Below are 21387 nucleotides of genomic sequence, written 5' to 3' on the forward strand. Positions count from 1 at the left end.
TTGGTGACGACAAACGTCGCTGCTGACCCGACGCAGCCGCGCCGCGACGCGACGCGCTTGTTGTTGGCTTTTGCAGGCTGGGCAGGCAGGCAGGCAGCATTAGCTTCGTCTCTCTGCTTTATTTTATTGCGAGGCAACAACAATTTTATGGGACAGTTCATTTTCTTCGAGTGTTGCCCAACAGTTTTCCAACTGCTCAAATTGGGCGCCTGAAGCATCGATTATCAATTGTGCTTGTGCTTTTGTTTTGTTATCGATAAACAAAGCGCAGCGCTGCCAATTTCATGCAAATTGACACACAAACAGCCGATCACTGTTAGAAACAGTAGCTCAAAGCATAAGCAGCAATTGAAGAAACTTCAAACAACAACAAACGCCCAATACAGTAACTACTAACAATAAAAAGCGGAATATGATTAAACATTTTGCAACAGCCGCAACAACAATGTGAGAGCACAAGCAACAAAAGTTCATTCACCTTGTCAACAAAAAAAAAAAAAAAGCAATTTTTTTTTAAATTTACTCCGCGCGCGCGTCTTTTGGAGAGTTGAGCTTTGCTTTAGCACTGGGCTTGCGGCATTCGTGTTTTGAAATGTAACCAACATTTGACCCACAATAAATAATAATGGTATGAGAATGGAATGTGTGGAATGGAGTGTTGTGTCACTCCAGCAGAATGGAAAGAAGTGCGCATCTACATACATACATATGTATGTACATATTGCTCTCTAATGGCAATCAAGTCAAGTAGTCAAGTGGCTTTTGGTGTGTACGCCGGGTGCGCCGGGCACTAACAGTAACTAAAAAGTACAGTTGGTTTTTGTAAGAAAAGCAACAGCAGCCAGTCAGCCAGAGGCAGATGATGGGTGCTGCACACACAAACAAACAAACAAACACACACACACAAGCAAACACATAAGAAATGGTAATAAAATAGGTAAAGTAACAGCCACACACAGTTTTTTCTATTTCGGTTGAGTCAAAGAACAGCAAATACAGCAACATAAATTACAACACGTCGCAGCTTTGAATGTGTAACGGTGCATTTATGACGTCCCTGGGCCCCCAACAATTGGGTGGCAACGCTGCTCAATGCTGACGTTGCAATTACTTGAAAGGCAAGTAAAACCGACAATAGAACAAGAAAAACCAAAAATTGACGCCATGTTTCCCGCTAGAATTGCCGAAATACAAAAAAAAAAAACGTGTAGAACAAATGGCCATAGCCTGACCCGATTATCGAGTTAAACTGTTGTATAAAATTTGCACCTGGACCTAAACCGGATAGTGCCATTGTGTATGCAATAACAACAACAAATACATCCGAGCTGAAACAAACTTGCAAACACACAGCAAGCCGCTGCTGTGCGAGAGCGATATGAACCGAGAGAGCCCGAACGAGAGCGAGAGCCAACGAACGAGAGCGTGAGAGCTCAGCGCCGGCTGGGTAAGAGAGAGAGAGAGAGAGAGAGCGAGCAGTAACAGCGGCGAGTAAAAAGAAGAAAACAAAGAAGGAAAAGAAAAAACAGCCCAACAAGTGAAAAAAAAAACAACAACAAAAACGTCTGGCAAAAGCGTAGCGTGCGCTAAAGAGCCAGTCAAAAGCGAATTTACAAAAGCAAAGCGAGCATATCACGTGCTGCCACACAGCCGATAGCACAGACCGAACAACGTGCGGGATGTGCGGTGGGTTTGGAGCAACAGCAACAACGTGTGCCGGCCTTTGGCGGCAGAGACTGAGCGAGCCAAGCAGCGACGCCAACTGAGGCGCCAGCGTCATATTAGACAGATGGCCGGCAATGTTGGAGGCGACGACAACGACGACGACAGCGGCGACTGAACGTCAGACTGCGGCGTCTTTCGTATAGAAAGAGCGTTGAAAAGAGACGGCCAGTTGACAAGAGCAGTCAAAACAAAAATGCGAATGAACTGAACGAAAAGCAGGGCACAATAGACGAGACGATTACTTTTGGAGTTGGCAGAAGAAATTGTTGCTGTTGTTGTTTTTTGTGGACGCTTGTTAGTTTGATAAGTTGGGTGGTGCTGTTGATGATAGAGACGGGAGGGGGGGTTGAAAAGCGAAATCTGGCAAAAGGCCTGCGACCGACTGTGAAATATACGAACGCCTCGCGTAGATACAACAAAAGCGTGTGTAGCAGCAGCCATGATGGCGAGAATGGCCAGCGACAGCGCTGATGACGAAGACGGCGACAAGTACAAAACACGTATTAAATATGCATGTGTATGGGTGTATGAATGTATGTATTGGTGTGTGTATGTGTATTGGAGATTCGCATGATTCGTGCAAATTCGCCGCATAGTTGCCCTGCTGCGGCGGCTGACGTTGCCGTTGGTATGTTGTTTGCTCTTGTTGTTGTTGGTGTTGCTATTTTATTCGCATTCGCATATCGTTTAAGTACGCGCGCTTATGTGTGTGTCTGTGTTTTCGTATCTGTGCTCTGTCATGGGCATGGGCTGCGTGTGTATTTGCCTGCGAATGAGTGTGTGTATGTGTGTTGGTGCGTTGGGGTCGTCGTCGTTCATATGTTTTTGCTTGTTGTTTGGTCGGTTTTGATTCGGTTTTGGATGGATGATATGCTTTGGCTTTGGATTGCCGCTTGCCTGCCTGCCTACTACTGCTGCTGCTGATTTTCATCCATCCATTCGCGCTCTCCATTTGCCGCTTGGCTCTCGCGAACGACGACCGGTCATGCATAAGTGTCGCTGTCATTGTATGTGTGTGTGTGTCGCTGCGCTCTTCTTGCCGCGATTCGATGAATTGTTTGCTTCAGTTTTGCTGTTGTCGCCACAGTCCAAGTGACTCGCCGTCATCATCTTCGTCGTTCTCATTTGCACGTCACGTAAAGCGCGTTGTAGTGTTATTACTTTAATTTTTCGCCGCAGCTCCACCAACACCCTGACAAAAAACAAAAAATACCCAAAACTCAAATGCCTGGCCGGCCTCTGCCCGCTCTCTTCTTTTACTCTCTCTCTCTGTATTTTTTATGTCTCCCTCTCACTCTCTCAGATGCAAGAGTCGTATGCTGCTGTTAATGTTGTTGTTGTAGTTGCGGGCGGACGACACGTTGTTTGGGGGCGCGTGTGACGTTTATTTTATTTTTTACTATATTTCTTTTTGTCGGCCGTCCAAGCAAAGAGTTGATTGAAATTATTTCGGGTTTGTGTGTATGTGTGAGTTCGTTTTTCGCTCAATTCATTTGTGTGTGTGTGTGTATGTATGTGTATGTGTGCGCTCGTTCATTTTTATTTGCTGGCTGAGTGACTGACTGCTGGCAGCGCGCTGCTTTGTGTTTGCTCGTGTGTATGCGTGTGCTTGTGTGTATCTGCTTTTGGTTAAAGATACATAATTATTTCTAAAAAGCATTTTCTGCCTTGCCATTGTTGTAAATTTCTCGAAATTTCACGTTTCGTCTGTGCATAGCATTCGCATTTGAAATTTCATTACCGTGCCCAACTTAATTAACTACAAAAAAAAGAACTCATACTAAGGCATCGACTACTTACTTACATATATAGATATATATAAATATATTTGCTCTTCCACTCACCTCTCTTTGCTTTGGGGCTGCTAATCCGTTGGACTTTTTGCGTGTTTATTGCTTGTAGTACAAATTGAATTTTTTTCTGATTATGCATTCGCTTCTGACTTTGCTTTATATATGTATATATTATTTTGCCCGATTGACAGAGCGACGAACCTATCGATAGTTATGTATGCAGCGCCATTTGCCTTTTACGACGGCAACAGCGCGACATCGACAACTTTGAAATGTGAATGATGACGAACAATGACGGATGACGGATGGCGAATGCGAATGGCAACAACAAGAACAACAATGCTAATTCGAGTGTAGATACACGAAGCAACACATGCGAAATAATAATTGTAGCACAATTGCAGCAACAACAATAAAACGAAACGCCTATGAGGCAGAAAAAGAAGGAAAAAAAAACGGCAATAGCAGAAGTAGTAACAGAAACGGAGCGAAAACTACAAAAGCGCAACGACTGAGGCTGCCCATTGCTGCTGCTTCTTCTTCCCGCTGCTGCGACTTGAGCAAATAGCTCACACACACACACACTCACGCGCGATAATTACAATTAAACATGATATACGCGCAGCACTCGGCTATTGGGGCCGGCGGTCTGTCACCGTTGCCAGAGCCAAACAAAGAAATCAATAGATATTGTTGAAAAAAAAAAACATACGTACGTATGAAGCAGACGTGAAAACGTTTGTGTAATTGGAAAAGGAAAAGCAGCCGTGGCAGCGAAGGGGCAACGGCAGAAGCAGCCAAAAAGAAGTCATGAAAAAAATTGTTACAGCCGCCGCAGACGACGAGACTGCGACGGCTGCTGTCATCAGTGTTGCCAACTTTTCAGAATCCAAAAACAAAATAAAGCTAGTTTTAGGGGGAAATTTGTTTAAAAAAAGCTAATTTTTAATTATAACAAAAAGCTAAACGAAATAAGCATTTGATCATCTATCTAAAGACCTGTATATACTAATTAAGATAAGCCGAAAATTATTTGGGTATTGATATTTAATTAAGAGAAGTCAAGATTGGGTTATTATATGAATCTTATTTTAGAATTTTTACTGCTATTAAATATAGCGGATAAAATAAAAACACGTTAAACGAAATCTGCGGAGTCGCCGTTTCCCGCTATTTTCATAATTGTTTCTCATTGCACTTTTAAGAGCCAGATTTGATGTTAAATTAGCGGAATTGGCAACACTGGTAGTCGTTGATGGCGCCGAGAGCAGCGGCAGCGACGGCGAGCGCATGAAAATGTACGCTCTCATCAATTGCGCTTAATGCGAGAGAGCGCGGACATAAACAGCGAGTGCCCCGGCTAGAAAAACGTGTGGCTGCTGTTGGTCGCCTATGTATAAGTGTGCGTGTGTGTGTGCAAAGGAGGTAGACATATGACAGCCAGCGACAGAGATGAGACAAATCAAATGAAGAAAAGACAATGCAAGCGCTATGTTAAAGTCCAGTGCAACAACAATAGCAATTCTGCGCTGTCATTGCCGCGACACACACACACGCACACACACACACTTGCGCTAAATGGATACCGTTGCATGCAGATGTTGTCTGTTTGCACTGAGATTGTGCGAACGCGTAAATCACTGAAAATACACACACGAGGTACGCACTCACACAACGCACGAAATATGAATAGAGCCCAAAAAAAAATTACACGCAAATGAACGCAGCGGGGGCGCGCAGCAGCCGAACTACATGCGACACGAAAACGACGAGCAGCACATTTGCACAGGTGTGTGCATCTGCATGCGATTGTGTGGCAACGCTGCTGCAGCGAGAGACTAATACATACACACTAAATATATGCTGGCTGCGAAAAACTGTTTTTTTTCTTCCTTCTTTCGAACATTGCAAAATCAACGCGGGACACACGCCACTCACCAAATACAAAAAATAAGATACAAAAACAAATGTAGCAAGAAGCAGCGGGCACAAAGAAATGAAAATATAAATGGCGAACTCGCCACGGCGAATAATTACAATATATACACAAGCAAATGTAAGACATTTTATTGCAGTCACACTTACACACACGCACATGCAAAGACCCCACCAAATAACTGAAAATGGGCGAAAATCATTGACAAGGCGCCGTTTGCTGCTGTTGCTCTGCCCCGCGGCAGAGGTGCAGCGGCAACAATATGACAAATGGCAATGGTAATTTGCCATTTTTTTTTTTAACCAAAAGTAAAAAGCAAGAGTATAGAAATATTCAAAAAATGAAATAAATCTAAACACAGTCACCGCCTCCCTCACAAATTATTTAGCTGCCGAAGTAACGCAAACGAAAACGTATTCGAAACACACACTCACACAAGCACAAAAAGACAAAAAGTCAGGGAGGCAATAATCATTATTATAATCAAACATCATCATCAAGCGAAAATCGAGCATCACCGTCACACACATGCACAGATATACAGACAACTGCACAAAACTCACACATCGACAGACAGCGAGGTCCATTTTTAATTATACAAAAGGTAACGAAAAAGTGTAAAATGCGTTGAAGAAGCGACTTCATTGCGAACGCATTTTAATTCACGCTCTTATTTACATATATTCGTATACTGTGATTTATAATTTTTTATTTTTGTCTAACTATGCCAATTAATTAACACTCACACGCACACAAACACACACCACACATTACATTTATACACATGCACTTGGCCATAATTCGGAAAAAACAATTGAACGTTGACTGCGGCTGCTGCTGCCGCTGCGGTCGTCGTCTCGCGAAATACATATTTCTTTTGCCGTTTTTCTCGTCGTTTGGTTGTCGTTGTCGCCGTCGTCTTGTACTCTCGCTCTCTACTTCTTTCACATTTTTTTCTTCGTTCGAGTGTCTGGTTTTCGTTTCGTAGTTTGGAAAATCATATAACATTTGAAATACGCTCAATACTCGTTTGGTTTTTAGCGCAAATTGTTGCCGGCAACTTTATTTGCATTTTGTTGTTACATTTAATTAATTAATCAATTTATTTTTACCGTTTTACGCAAATTTTTAGCAGCACTTTGTCAGACATGTACGCACCACATCAAAGACCTCCATTTTGTTTAGCAGCGATTAGGGATGATCGATATGTGCTAACCAGTTACTTGCCTTAAGTATTTTTAAAGTAACGATTTCTTATTTTTAATACTTGATGAACAAATACGTGCTACTTATAGAGAATTGTTGTGTGAATATCAAAAGTTGCAACCATAAATTGTTTTAATTTAATATTTTTATTTAGTGTCACATTTTAAATAACATGTGAGAACCACTGAAAGCCCTGGACATAAATACAATGTAACTGATCTTTAGTTTCGATAGCATACAATCGATACGAGGGCTGCCGTTTAAAATGTGCGCCCTGCACTGTGTTACCAGGCGCGATTTAATTAAAAAATTTGAAATATTGATGGACAATGTTCTTAATTTAAAATGTTTTTTCATGTTCATGACGTAGAACTATCACGCTTGCAACTATAATAGCCGACATATTGTTTACACAAACAGTTTGCTTATTAAATGATTAACAATAGCGCTGAGCTAATTGAATGCTACGCTACTTTCAGTCTTTTATTGGCTTGACTATTTTCCCGTTCGTCCTCTTCGGTTGGTGCTTCCGTAACTAAAGCATCCATTTCGTCATCTTTCTCTTCCTCGCTTCGATTGTCATCAGAACTGTCTGAAAATACAATTGGCCCTTCGCCTTTGACAAACATAATCGTTTTGCCCAGACGCCGCGATTCGGCACGTAAAAACAGCTGACGGCAAGAACGATCGATAGCATTTTTGCCCTGATCCTCCGAAAGTCCAAATATAAATGCACTGCAAAAAGAATGCACTATAGAAAATCTATACATAAGTTATATACATCCTTTCAGTTCTTACAGGTTTGCCACATCGTATGGCCCGCGCAGCTGGAATTCATGAGCAGCACCGCTGCTAAAGATGATGTTCCTCGACTTGCCTTTGGTGCAATAATTTTGGGCCACCTTTATCATGTCCTTCCGATTGTTAGAGTCCGCAATGGCCGGTGCATATTTCAGCTCAAAGTAGATGCCGCGTCGCACCGCAATGAGGTAGGGTTTGCGCTGGACCAGCAATCGGGAGCCGGCAGCCGGATCGAATGTGATGATATCGCCATTGAATGAGGTGCAGCAGTGCTGTAAGGAATGTGTGTCCGGAAGTTAATAGAGATTCTTGTTAGAGCCACCACCACTTACCGTTAAGGCTGCGTCCGTTTTGGGCTGTCCAGCGATTAGATTAAACTTGCGCAGATTCAGGGAAACGCTCTAAGTCAGAGATGCAATTATTTGAGTTAGTTTTGCGCGCACTTGTCAATCGCGTTTACTGCATTACCATTGCATGTGCCACATTTGCGTCTACGTACAGTATAGTTATGCGCTGCAATATCCTTATCTTATCCGCAAACTCCTTGCGCAAATGGTCAATTCCGTGCGGCTCCGGAAACACTTCAGAGCCACGTTTGCCGGCCTCCTTTTTGCTGTGATCGAAGCTCTGGTCAATTGCTATCGTCTTATAGCCCAGCTCAACCAATTCGTTTAATATAGCCCGCATTATTTTGTCATCCTTGTTATATGGTATGCAAAAATCATAGAATCTTTTTGTTTGTTCCATTTTGGTTTTAATTGGAAGCCGCAAAACGTGCGTTGGCTCAGAGTTGCTCCCCAAAAGTTATCGATTGAACGATTGTCAACTAAACTTTATTGCCGCTCAACTCAAATAAGCAAAATCAATCAAATGAAAAGCACTTTTAACTATAGTATTTATTTTGTATTTTTCTGGATGTATTTTATTAATTTTTTTAAGTAACTATTTTGTGCATCCGAAATGTTTACAGCGACAAGTACATTTGTTCACACGATCACTAATCGCAACTTAATGAACGATATCAGGAACTTGGTTTCGTTCTTTTAGTTCAATTAATTGTGTGATCAAACGGCTCGAAGCATTAAAATCATAAATATTTTGCTAAAGGTATAGTTTAATATTCAATATATTTATTTATTTTAGTCTGCCGCTAAGTTTGGATAATCTGCATAAATATCATTCAACTTAAACTTAATTGGGTTGAAAAACTAACGAATTTTTTATCCGAATGAACTTTCTAAACTTAAATGTTCAACCCGTCCGTCCGTCAGTCTGGACAAATAGAATAATATTTACATATAATTTAATTGAATATTATTAAGTATGAATTCATGTTTGAACTTAACATTAGAACACGTTCGGTTTTCTTCAACCGTTAATACATTTTATATGAATATATTGAACCGCTCCTATCTGATGGTTAATTGTTTGGATATGCTCCCAACCTCATATTCAACTTTGTTATGTATATATAGGTAATTCCTCATATTGTAACTCCTGCGCTCCTTCTCCGGGTGTGTTGCCAACCCAGAGTATGAGCTGTACATGCTTTTCACAGTCAAACGTTCGCTGTGGGCGTAAGTTCTGCGTTAATATGAATCCTGCTGCAATTTGACCCACTCACCCTTTGGTCTATTGTGCCTTTCAGACTTTGGCGCCCACAGATCGTCGATGCACTTGTAGGGAGGCGGGATTCGAGCTGGATGGGGAACGACTATCCGATATGTTCGCTGCCTGGGGCTGTCGGGCGTGGATGCTGTTGTGGGGGATATTTGTTAACGGGATATGCTACAGTCAAAAGTGTCTCCTTCTCACGTTTTATGCCGTGTCATGGCGTCCTTTCTGGCAAAGGACTTGCCACAAATGTCGCAACAATGCTTGTTGTCCGCATGCGAGGCCGCATGCCGGGTGAGATTATCCTTGCGTTGAAACATTTGGGTGCAGCCTTCGAACTCGCAGGGATACACATACACCGACCCGTGGGCCGTTCTGCAAATTGATGTTCGTTAGCATGTGGGCCTTTAGAGAAAATTCTCGACCTACCTATAGTGTCGCCGCAAGGATTCGATGGTCGCGAACATCTTGGTGCACTCGCTGCAGCCCCAGGTGACAGTCGGAGCATCTGGATCGTTCTCCTTGTGCGTGTTCAGGTGACGCTTTAGTGCTGCTTTATACCAGAACGCCTTGCCACAGCCCGGCTCCTCGCACTTGAAACCCTTGTTTACATCCATTTTAATCCGATTTTAATTATTTTCTGACCTATTTATTTAATTTCGCAGTGCTGAACAATACTCGAGACGCCACGTAAAAACTAGTTTTTTCTACACTTTTTATGCGTGTGCGTCAATTACGCTCAGCAGCTGGCTTTAGTTCGCGTATTTTTGCGCTGCACTAGCCGTAAATAATGTTTATTTTTAATAAATATGTTTGTTATTTTCTCTCGACGTTTTGCAAGCAAATGTCCGTCAAGTGAACATCAATTTGCGAACGGAACCAGTTTTTTCTCATGAACTGAACCTTGTTCAACTGAACCGATGTCAAATACTATCGTATGCTTGGGTAACAGTGCATTTAATTAACAGAGCGCCAATTCGATATGTAATCGAAATACTTTTAATACCCTGTAGCCAGGGAAATAGCTAAAAATGGTATGATAAGTACATACATATATGCTGTTTTGTCTGTGTATCGCTCCATGATTAATTAATTTGTCCAGCATGGACTAATAAGGTTTTGTGTTTTTTTATTTGCACAGAAAGGAATAGGAACAAGAATGCAAGCAATTTCCTAAATTAGACGGTACAAATTCGCTAAGATCCCAATTCCCATGTATCAAGAAACATTTTCACTTTCAGGTATTGCGATTGGAACAGGGGAAAGAGGATCGTTGTTGTTCTCTTGCCTGGAATGGGCCTCGAACTGCTTGGCCTTGGCCCGCCGCGACTTGATGAGTATGCCATGTCCGGGACAGTCGCAGTCCTCGGCATAGCACTTGTCCCGACAGCAGATGCGGCACAGCCGGAACTCGCATTTGGAGCCCAGAGGATTGGCGCACTGCTCACAATACTCGAGATGTCGTTCGTGACGCAGCTGGATCTGTGCCTCCGTCTTGTTCGGCCTCCGCTGGCGACGGCGCAGCTTTTTCATCCGTTTCCGGGATATCTCGTTTCCGGCATTGTCAAAGTACTGGCGCTTGGCGCGATTCGGATCGATGGCCTCGCGCTGCTTCTCGGCGATCTTCTGGCGATGCGATTCGGGCGACGCGCGTATATAGGGCTGGCACAGCCACGGCTGCAGCATGGGCAACTGCCGAGACGCAAGGTTAGAGATGACTTTGAGAGTATTTGTATTATTTATCGCTTACCTCCTCTGCAGCTCCGGCGCTGACATTCAGCTCCATCTCTTCCGGCTCGTAGGCTGCGGCTGCCGTGTGATATGGCTCGTATTTCGCCTGCACCTTGGCCACAACGCTGTGGAATTGGGTCAGTTGATTGGCCGTCGCCAGCTGTTCCCGCAGCTGCGCATTCGAGCGTATATTCATGCTGCAAGAGAGATTACATTGAGGATACACCTGTTGCCAGGCGGGAAAAGGGCAATGCCTGCTTTAACTTACATGTGATGGAACAGCTTGAAGAGATGGCCGCGTATATAGGAGGTGGGACAGGGATAAAGATCAACGAATTCCAAGTACTCATTGGCCATTTGCCACACAGGCGGCGCGATGCCCCGAAAGATGGCCGGATTATGTAGATTACCCTCGGCGGTCATAATGCCATCAACGCCCGTGGCATCCAGGCAGCGATGCACATCGTCCAGTCGCAATATATTGCCGTTGGCAAACATGGGTATCTTGATGTGCTGGCGCACATCCTTGATGTAACTCCAATCGGCAATGCCCGTTAGCGGTCCTTTCTGCTCTCGCGTCCGTCCGTGGACGGTGAGCAGCTGGCAGCCGGCATCCTCCAGCATTTTAGCATAGTTAATGGTCTTTTGCCGATCCTCGAAAATGCGTATTTTACAGGTGACCGGCACGGAGAGCTTCTCGTGCAGCGTTCGCACTAGAAAGCAACAAATATTATGATTATAGTTATTTTATTTATTAATTACAGTTACAGACCGATCTGCGTCAGCAGCTCCCATTCGTCCTGCAGGAAGGAGCCGTAATGGCCGCGCTTGGCAATCGCCTGCGGACAGCCCAGATTAATGTCGACGGCATCGCAGTGATCCTGTGCAGCGAGCGCTGCCTCCAGAATCTGTTGCGGATCATTGCCGCAAAACTGTATGATCAATGGCCGATCCTCTGGACACGTTTGCAGCGCATCCTTGCGATACTTCAGATCGGTGGCAAACAGATTCGCATGGTACATGGGCGAGTAGCAGAGCTGGGCGCCATATCGCCGGCACAGCATGCGCCAGGCCAGCTCACTCTGGTCCACCATGGGGGCCACCACATAACGCGGTGCGCCCAGCACGCGACGATAGAACTCATAGCCGGACAACTTGTTGCTGGGCTCCCGATTCTCGTTTACCATTTCCGGCTGCTGCAATTGCAATTCAATGGGAAAAACATTATTTTAATGTATTTTGCTTGAGATCCGAAATTCATTTGGGATTCTGATTGGAAAGTTGACGTTAGGACTAGGTTACCTAATTGGGAAAATCAAGCTCTACTTGTTTCAATTAATATCCAATAATTTTCTTTACAGTGATCACTCGAAAAAAAGGAACATTTTTTTGTTTGCTTTAAAATATTCAATATATGCTTATCGAATTCCAAATTAAATATTGGTCTTCAGAAATAATTGATTTATCTTTAGTTTAAATTAATATAAATAAAATGCAAATAAAATGTTAGTCATAATTTAAAATATAGTAATGCATTTTTTAGTTTTTAGTGAAAAAAAAGGCTCTTAAAAATGAGAATTTATCAATTCGGAACATAAAAACATTGAAATATAAAAATAAATCGCTTGCTCAGGCATCGATAAATGATATCAATCGTACTCGTTCTCATTTGCGGCGAGTATTTAGCATCGATAAATCGATCGAGAGCGATCCTTTGAGTGGCAAGCAAATCGCATGCCTTGTCATTTGCGGCGAATTAGACTGTTCGCCTGACTTTTGAAGCGAGAATTTGCAAAAACCTTCGCGTTTGCTGTTTCCGTCCAATTATGGACAAATTGTCAAGCGCTTGGAGTTTTTTTTGTTTTCAACCAAACCCACCTGCTGTAAAAGCTAATTAGCGCCACATTAGCAACATAAAAAAAAGAGCAGGGTGCGGCCGTGCGGCGGCAGTTGTACAAAGCGCAAAGCCAAATAAATTTACATGCGCCACAACTGTGGGCGCTTTTGACGAATTAATTTAAGTTTGCTCCAATTACGAGTACACATGTATATGTGTATTTATGTCTGTATGTTTTGGTGCGTGTATAACAGTGCCCTGAACAGCGCGGCATGCATTTTCACTTTCCACGCGATAAATTCGCTTTCGAGCGAACCGCGTGCAAAGCAGCATTAAAAAAAGGCGCTTAAAGTCAGTTTGCGAGCCAGTTGCAACAAAGCGGCAGCTAACAACAATGACTCGCTAATTGAGTTATTCGAGTTGCATGCACTTCGAAGCTACGCAGCTTAACGAAATTTTCAATTTTGCCATCGATACCCATCACCAGGCATGACGGCAAAGTTCATTTAAACGGCTTAAAAATAGTTACAGCTACACAGTACAAAATTTTAGGTATATTTTGGTGTTCATACTTTATACGTTATTAGTTAAATAAGTTAAAAAAGACATGAATATGAAAGCACTCATGAAAAAAAGCTTTTCCCTGATTTAGGCGCTACAGGAATCGAACCAGGGTCTTCTTGTTAATCAGGCAAACGCCTTAGCTTCAATCTACCCTGCTCTGAAGCAGCCTGCTACAAAACTTCTTTTTTTTTATATGAAGAGGGAGGGAAAAGGAGAGATTAAGCAGCCTGCTACAAAACTTCTTAGTTTATATGAAGAGGGAGGGATAAGAGAGCACGAAAATGAAGAGTGTGCATTAAAAATGCAAGTAAGATCGTTTTTATTGCTGTGCAACAGAGTGTTTAACTCCAAGGAGAACTTGCAAAACTTGGCTCAATTGTAAATCTGATTCGCCGTGCGACATGCACACACAAATAAAACTTTTTACATTGAAAGTTTACTGACCGGAAATGGCATGCAATTTTATCACTGACGGCTGCTCGCTTAGCCCGTGAATGTTAAGGCAGCAACTGTTTCTTCTTCTTTTTCTAGATGTTGTCGCGAGTTAAATAGTATTCCTTTTTTATTTTATTTTATTTATTTTTGCTGACAATGCCAGGCATTTGGGCAGCCAATGTCTGTGTGCGTGTAATTAAAGTTTTAAATGTTGTGAAAAGTTTTATTTGGTAACGGAAATTGCATAAGTACTGCGAAAAAACGGGGCGTGGCACTGGCGGCAGCCATGACAGATGTTGGCTGTGTCATAATTATGCCCAAATTACAAGCAACTTTCACAAGTGGCAACGACAACATTTAGCGAAAAGGGGGCAGCCGTTGCAGGCGTCGTCTCTGCTGCACAAATGGGCATTTTGCAATTAAAAACTTTTCCAAATGGCAGACATGGCCTGAATGCAAGAGAGAGAAAGAGAGGGGAAAGGGGGCGCATTAAGAGCGAAAGAGTCAGCGCTAGTACAACTGCAGCAAGTAGGAAGTCGTAAGACATTGTTTTAAAAGGAGCAGTCGCTGCTAAAAGTTATTCCCTTGTAGGTTTTCCCCAAATTGAATGCTCTTTCGCTGGTTTCGAATGGCACCTAGATAAATAGGAGAGATTTGGAACGTTTTGGTAAACAAATACGAATGAATTCTGTAAACCTAATTGGTCGATATTCTATGAAAATGAAAATCTATGAAAATCTATGAAACAATTTTTGGGGCACCAAACAAAAGAGTTGAAAAGTAGCAGAAGATACCAAAATTATATTCTGATCATTATTGTTGTTATAATTAGTTATTATTAATATTTATATTATTTATTATTGTTGTTATCATTATCATTATCATTATCATTATCATTATCATTATCATTATCATTATCATTATCATTATCATTATCATTATCATTATCATTATCATTATCATTATCATTATCATTATCATTATCATTATCATTATCATTATCATTATCATTATCATTATCATTATCATTATCATTATCATTATCATTATCATTATCATTATCATTATCATTATCATTATCATTATCATTATCATTATCATTCTCATTATCATTATCATTATCATTATCATTATCATTATCATTATCATTATCATTATCATTATCATTATCATTATCATTGTCATTGTCATTGTCATTGTCATTATCATTATCATTATCATTATCATTATCATTCTCATTATCATTATCATTATCATTATCATTATTATTATTTATATATTATATATTTATAACAACTTTTAATTTAAATATAAATAATAATCAAACCTTTTAAGAAAAAAAATTGCTAAGGAAACCCAATCCAACTCTCAAAACATTTAAAGAACTTTGACAAACAACATAACCACATTTCTCTATAGAGTATAGAAACAAGTGCAATTGCTGTCGCCGCAAAGTAACTAAAAAATAACTGGGCAATAACTAAAAGGCACTTGCTGTTGAGTAATTAGAAGACCGCCGATAAAGTCACAGAAACCAACTTTATTTATTATACAGAAGTTTCGAAATGATGCTTTCGACGGACATAGAAATTGAATGAGAGCGAACAGCACAAAGATAATTAATAATTTCCGCACCAATTCAGACGAATCAATATCAAATATATCTATGTATGTATGTGTGTATGAGTGTATATATCTATATAGAAAAGTAAAGAGCGTGCCAAGGTTTGCCACATTTGCCGGCAATCGGGGCTTTCACTTGAAAATATAGATAACAAATGGACTGCAGGCAGTCAACCATGGAGCGATAGATGCTCCACCTGCCCCCCTTCTCTCTCTCTCTCCCCTGGCCGCCGCTCTCTTCCTCTCCATCCATCCAAGACCATGCAATTGCTGTTGTTTTTGAAGGCTATTCCCAGTGAGCTAGCTAAAACCCCTGCCCCTCCCGCTCAACCTGCCCCTTCCCCTTTGCGTTTTAAGTAATTTTTATACTCTGTTCACAAGGTGATCAAGAGTATATTGGCTTTCTGCAATACTCGTCTGTTTGCTTGAGTTATTTATGCTCATGTATTTTTTATATATATCTTCCACATTTTTAGAGCTAAAGTACATTTGCTCTAGAGATCGGCCACGCCCATAACCGGACGCCAGCCCAGATATAGCCCAGTGCAGAAATAGATTTACACGGATTTTAGAGTCATCCAAGCCAAGAGAGTATTGTGCAGTCGTTTGCAACCCAATTGAGTTTCCTTTCCACTTTTTTTTTTCACCCTGGCACGCGTCCATTTTCCAATTTTAAAAATGCTTTCGCTGGCTAATCGCAGCGCGCCAATGCTGTTTATTTAATGTTCACCTTCCAGCGCTAGTTCGTCCATAAAAAATGCAAAGCGAAAAAACATTTGAAAAAAACTATAAACAGCGCCCAGGGATGGGCAAGTGCTGAAGCAATTTTTCAATCATCATAAAAATACGAAAGCAAAGCAGTGTTGGGCGCTGTAAAAAAGAAAAAAGACAGTGTTGCGAAAGCGCGAAAGTGACTCCAGAGATTTTCAATGGAAACTTACATATATAATCTTTGATTTACAACCGCAGAGGGAAAAAAATGAATGAGTTCAATTAAAAGGTAAACCAAATGAAAAACTTAGTTAAAGCTGGCGTGTTCGACTAGAATATACCCTGTAACTAAATGTTTTTGTTGCTTTAGGTTCGCAAACAAGCGTCGTGTTCGTCTTTAAATGGTAAATCAGAAGGAGCTTAAATAAAAAGTAAATGTAAGAGTATGCCCGACTAAGACATACCCATTGTCCAGACCCAGACAAATGGTGAGCAAGTGAATATAACATAATCATATACGACTCCTTAATCGAGTACGCGCGACTACCAGATACCCTGTACGTACAGAAAAGTGTAACATTTGACGTTGAATGCTTTGACAGTTGATAAGCTTCGAAGATGAGCTTAGGTTCGATAGTTCTACTCCAACCTATCGATTAGTTATCGATGAGTACTAACGATTATTTATTTAACTTTACAACACTAAGAATTTAAATCTTGTGCTATATTTGAACCAACCCCTGTTCACTTTTTGTTAATAGCCTAACAACTTTATTATGACTAAAAAAATGACACACGAGTACGCTCGACTATAAGATACCCTTTACATGCAGAAAACTGTAAAGTTTGACTCCGAATGCCTTGACAGCTCTATTGATAAGCTATAGTCAAATGTGAGCTTACACTCGTTAGTGATGGTTTAAGTTATCGATTTGTTATCGATAGGCATTAACGTTTATTAAGCTAACTTTACAACACTAAGAATTGCTAAATTTGAAACAACTGCTAACTTCTGTTAATAGCTCAACAAATTTATTATTATTGAAAATAGAGAAAAATGGCATACCCTTTGAACGAAATGCTTATAGGGCATAAAAACCGCAGTATCTAGACTGGTGCAGCCAAAGGATTGGCTGGGTCAGCAAAATAACTGCTGCTGCTGTTCGCTGCTGTTCTTGAAGCCACAGCCACGCCCCCAAGGTTAAAGGGCACTCGTGGAAAGCGAGGAAAGCGTGTAAAGCGGGTAACTCAATAAAAATTATAGCCAATGTTCAGAGAATGTGAATTAACTGAATTGCATTCAACGAGGCGTTAAATCCCTTCAAGCAAAAATATACAAGCGCACACAGTTGGCATTTCAGCTCGTCTTTGACATGCTATTGCGGCCCTTAAAGTGCCACCACCCCCCACCCCGCCCCTTTACCCAAAGATTGGCCACAATTTGGGTGCTTGCAGCTGCTTTGGCTGCTGTTTTATTGTCTGAAATGGTATCTGGTTTTTCTATTGCTGGCAGACGGCACAAAGATGGCGATGTCGGCGCCAAAATATGACCTCATTTTTGCCAGCAAACACACACACACGCACACACGCACACACATACTCTCTGCCCGAAAGGAATTGCGAACATTACGCATACGCCATGTGGGCCAGGCTGGAAAATTGTTTGCTTTCCACAAAAGCGCAATAACAAAATGCAACTGGCGTAGGTGGGAATGAAAAACTTTAACTAGTTTTTCTATTTTTTTTTTGCTAGCCTGCAAAACGCAATGACATTTCAAGTGCTTGCTCAAGTGTAGGGGGCGGGGGGCGGGGGGCGGGGGGCGGGGTCAGGGCGTTGGCGTGCGAGCTTAAGCCCGTTGCGTGCCACCACAAAGAAAGAAAATAAAAACAAAAACAAAAAGTGAACAACAAAAAAAGTAGAGTAAATGTCCATTATTTCATTGTGGTGCACTTTTACCGAGCAGGTGGAAATTGCGATTAACCTATTAAGGGGCGCACTTAAAGGGGATTAAGTTGTCCTGCCACATCGATGGCCATGGAAATTCCATTTCATTTTCACTTTAACTACCGTTATACTTTTGAGTTTTCATTGTTTTTCTTTGCGTGGCTATCTATACTATATATGTACATATGTATATTTACGCTCTTAACTAGGTTAATATTTACTTTCGATTTCGATTTAATTTCGATTTTTAAGGTTATCTTATTTAATATTTATTTTCTCATTTTAAGACCGACGCGCACTTAAATCGATTACAAACCTTTTCTCAGTCAAGCGTTTTAGTACTTTAAGTGAGATTTTTTGTTTGTATTTCCAGAACTCAAGTTCTTTATATATGATTAACAATGCCTAATTGAGCCCACAAATTCGTATACTTTTTATTCCCTTTTCTATGCATTTTGGCATTAAATTTAATGTTTTTGATATAAAATGTTTTTGGTTAAAGAAATCTTAACCTTGCCATAATTTAATAGCGCTTAACTAGTTTCAAGTGTTGAAAATAGATTGTTGCTTTTGTTGTTTATATAGTTTTCTTTTCACAGATAAATAGTATAAAAGACGAGAAAGGGTATATTGGGTACGGCGAAGATTTAATACCCTTGTAGACATTTCAGTTTGGCAGATATGTGAAAATATCGAAGCTCGGAGGAAGGAAAACAGAATATTTGCCATATATTGTCATATCTACTTTTCGACTGATCTTTTATATGATATAGTAGTGCGATGTTAATAAGATTTGATATATTCGTCCGATCTTAATAAGATTTGATATATATATATATATGAGGTGATAGTGGAACTAATAAATCCCGAGATGGGTCAAGATATCTTGAAAAACAAAAACATTTTTCATACATCTAATCTTATCGACGGATCGTTCCTATGCCTGCTATATGATATAGTTGTCCGATCCGGCCGGTTCCGACATATGTACTGCCTGGAACAGAAAGACGGACCTGTAGAATGTTTCAAGAGGGTAGCCTTAAAACTGAGAGACTAGTTCGCATAAAAACAGACGGGCAGATGGACATGGGCATATCAAGTCGGCTGTTGATGCTGATCTAGAATATATATATTCTTTATGGGTTTGCAGATGTCTTCTTTTATGACAACATTCTAATACGCTCTACAAAGGTAAGCAAAACAGACAAATAGAGGTCATCAAATAATAATTTTTATTTTAGGTTTCGTTTCTAAGATTGTCAACGATTTGGGCTCAAAAGTTTGTATCTTTATGAACTTAAGCTAAAGCTGAAGTCTTAATTATCCCTGCTGAGAAAAAGCAGATTTCAAATTAGTTTTTAGCCTCTAAGAAATGAAATACAATCTGGATTAACTAGAACCCAACAAAATAACAAATAATTGTTTCTTTAAGTGAGCTTCAAGTTGAGTTTCAGTTACATTTTGATACTCGGCTTGCGTAAGAGTTATTCAATATGCCAGTCAGCTCAGGCTTTATGTAAGAAACTGGTTAATGACGTTAACGGGAGGCTGTCAAAGGCAGGTGACATTGTCAAGTGCGCAGATGCCCAATTGCGCAGTTGTGTTGTGTTGTCTTTGGTTATGCAACGAGGTCAAAGTCGGGGCGCACTGCCAGCTGGCAGGCATTGTGTTTGCTGGGCGCATCCTGCGAGCATTGCTGACGCAATAAACCATAAGAAAAGGCCGCATTGTGCGCAAGGCTCAAGGACAAAACGTTGGCCACAATTTGGCGACGCTCTGAATGGCAACTTGGGGCTGGCTAGCTGTGACTTGGCCAGGATCGTTGCCAATTAAGAAATCATACCTGTAGTTTAGCCTCATCTTTGCGACTACCTGGTCACCTGTTCGGCCGGCAATTAAAATTGGTTTATTAATTATTTTGGTGCAGACTTGCCCGAGCCCAACTCTGCTTGCACACACTTTCGGATGAAACTTTATTACACAGCTCATTAGGACTAATGATGCTTGCTCACCTGTCAGCTCAGCCTTCAGTTCTGCCCAAAAAAAAAAGACCAGAGCACAGCAAACTCGTGACTGACTGACTGCCAGATGCCCTGTTCTTAGTTCATAATTCATTCATTAGTATTTAAAAATATATTCGCCTAACTTTCCACACTATATAAATTTGTATTCTTAAATAACTTCTGTATTTATTGTGCGATTATTATCAATTTTTCGGGACTTACAGATGACACTCAAATGAGAAAAACTTAAGTTTTTTTTTATTTTTGGGACAGTTATTCAAAAATTTAAATATTCCGGGTGTGCATATAATGTGCGCATAGCTACATAACAAATTTTCATACATGTGCTCGTTTTATCTTCGAGATAAAAAAAAGATAAATTGATATTTCTGTTTTAATCTTCGAGAGAGAGTGAGAGATATAGTTTTTTCTCATTTAATTTTGTAGATAGAAATATATAAATCGATATTTCTCTTTTAATTTTTGAGAAAGAATAAAAGACATCGATATTTCTCTTTAAATCTTCGAGATAGAAAACGATAAATCGATTTTTCTCTGTTCATTTTTGGAGATAGAATAAGAGAAATCGATATTTCTCTTTTAATCTTCGGAGCAGGATAAGAGAAATCGATATTTCTCGTTTAATCTTCGAGATTGATAAAGCGAGACAGAAAACGATAAATCCATTTTTTTCTTTTAATCTTCGAGATAGAATAAAACAAATCGTTATTTCCCATTCGACCTTCTAGATAAGTTAAGAGAAATTGATTTTTCGCTTTAAATCTTCGAGATAGAATAGGAGCAATCGATATTTATCGATATGCAAAATTTTAGTTCTTATACAATTTGGGCTGCATCGACTCCGCTCGTCAAGCTGAAGAAGAATTTACATTCTTTCTGGGGCTGTTAATGCTTTCTTCTGCCCGTCACAACACCTCTCACAGTTTCGATATACCCTTTGTTAAACATTTTGAAGGGTTGCGTGGTATAAAAAAGTCAAGCGTTGCGCAAACTTGAGACCTGGCATGGAGAGCGCCACGGGGAGGAGAGGCGTTAATGAAGCTACTGCCACGGCTAGCATCAGGCCTTGTTCCTCATCTATGTGTGTGTGTGTGTGTGTGTGTGTGTGAGTGTGTGTGTGTGTGTGTGTGTGTGTGTGTGTGTGTGTGTGTTTGGCTGCCGTGTTATCCTGGCACTTAATTATATTTGTGCTCGCATGGGCCAGACAACGATGCCTGATGAGGCCAACAAGCAAATTGAACGTGAAATCCACTGATTGACTACCAAGCCATAAGGAGGAACAGACAGACCTAGACAGAGATGGAGACAGAGCCAGAGAGTGAGAGGGAGAGGAAGTGAGGGAGAGACTTGTGTGAAGTGTGAGCTAAGTGCTCGGAGGTGTTGAAGTCCTGAGCACACTCAATGCGCATTTCGCAGCTGCATTTATTTCTTCTAGCAAAAGA

The 21387-nt window shown here is 40.9% G+C and overlaps 4 protein-coding genes across 11 annotated transcripts in view; all 4 read right to left on the reverse strand.

Annotated features, from left to right (window-relative positions):
* The window catches only part of kis (kismet), a 45830-nt gene extending 39248 nt beyond the window's left edge, over positions 1–6582 (reverse strand). For 5 of the 6 annotated variants that reach the window (XM_064684833.1, XM_064684838.1, XM_064684834.1 and 2 more), the window contains exon 1: positions 6567–6582. The gene's annotated coding sequence lies outside the window, so the exon portion shown is untranslated. The remainder of the gene's footprint in view (positions 1–6566) is intronic. The other variant, XM_064684839.1, reaches the window with a different exon arrangement.
* Positions 6583–6979: 397 nt separating this feature from the next.
* On the reverse strand, positions 6980–8274 carry Rpp30 (ribonuclease P protein subunit Rpp30). Its single transcript, XM_064684878.1, has 4 exons — positions 7930–8274; positions 7794–7862; positions 7459–7733; positions 6980–7395 (listed from the first exon to the last, which is right to left on the reverse strand). The coding sequence occupies exons 1-4, from the start codon at positions 8206–8208 to the stop codon at positions 7125–7127; spliced, it is 894 nt and encodes a 297-aa protein (XP_064540948.1). The 5' UTR covers positions 8209–8274; the 3' UTR covers positions 6980–7124.
* Positions 8275–8742: 468 nt separating this feature from the next.
* LOC135430279 (zinc finger protein 479-like) lies at positions 8743–9926 on the reverse strand. 3 transcript variants are annotated; one of them, XM_064684890.1, is made up of 4 exons: positions 9505–9926; positions 9277–9450; positions 9103–9217; positions 8743–9030 (listed from the first exon to the last, which is right to left on the reverse strand). In XM_064684890.1, the coding sequence occupies exons 1-3, from the start codon at positions 9690–9692 to the stop codon at positions 9106–9108; spliced, it is 474 nt and encodes a 157-aa protein (XP_064540960.1). In that variant the 5' UTR covers positions 9693–9926; the 3' UTR covers positions 8743–9030; positions 9103–9105. The 3 variants fall into 3 exon arrangements, with proteins under 3 accessions (XP_064540960.1, XP_064540959.1, XP_064540958.1); XM_064684889.1 differs by having other exon boundaries at positions 8743–9045; positions 9086–9217; positions 9505–9924; XM_064684888.1 differs by having other exon boundaries at positions 9086–9217; positions 9505–9921.
* Positions 9927–10160: 234 nt separating this feature from the next.
* The window catches only part of Dus1 (Dihydrouridine synthase 1), a 34749-nt gene continuing 23522 nt past the window's right edge, over positions 10161–21387 (reverse strand). Inside the window, exons 2-5 of the mRNA XM_064684872.1 lie at positions 11579–12002; positions 11075–11519; positions 10826–11003; positions 10161–10767 (exon numbers count right to left, since the gene is read on the reverse strand). Coding sequence (XP_064540942.1) covers positions 10294–10767; positions 10826–11003; positions 11075–11519; positions 11579–11993 — 1512 coding nt within the window. The 5' untranslated portion in view covers positions 11994–12002 and the 3' untranslated portion in view covers positions 10161–10293. The remainder of the gene's footprint in view (positions 10768–10825; positions 11004–11074; positions 11520–11578; positions 12003–21387) is intronic.

This window comes from Drosophila montana, unplaced genomic scaffold, assembly GCF_035044405.1.
Source record: "Drosophila montana isolate Dmon_TW-CO22-7 unplaced genomic scaffold, ASM3504440v1 contig_2_1, whole genome shotgun sequence".
NCBI classification, from domain to species: Eukaryota; Metazoa; Arthropoda; class Insecta; order Diptera; family Drosophilidae; genus Drosophila; species Drosophila montana.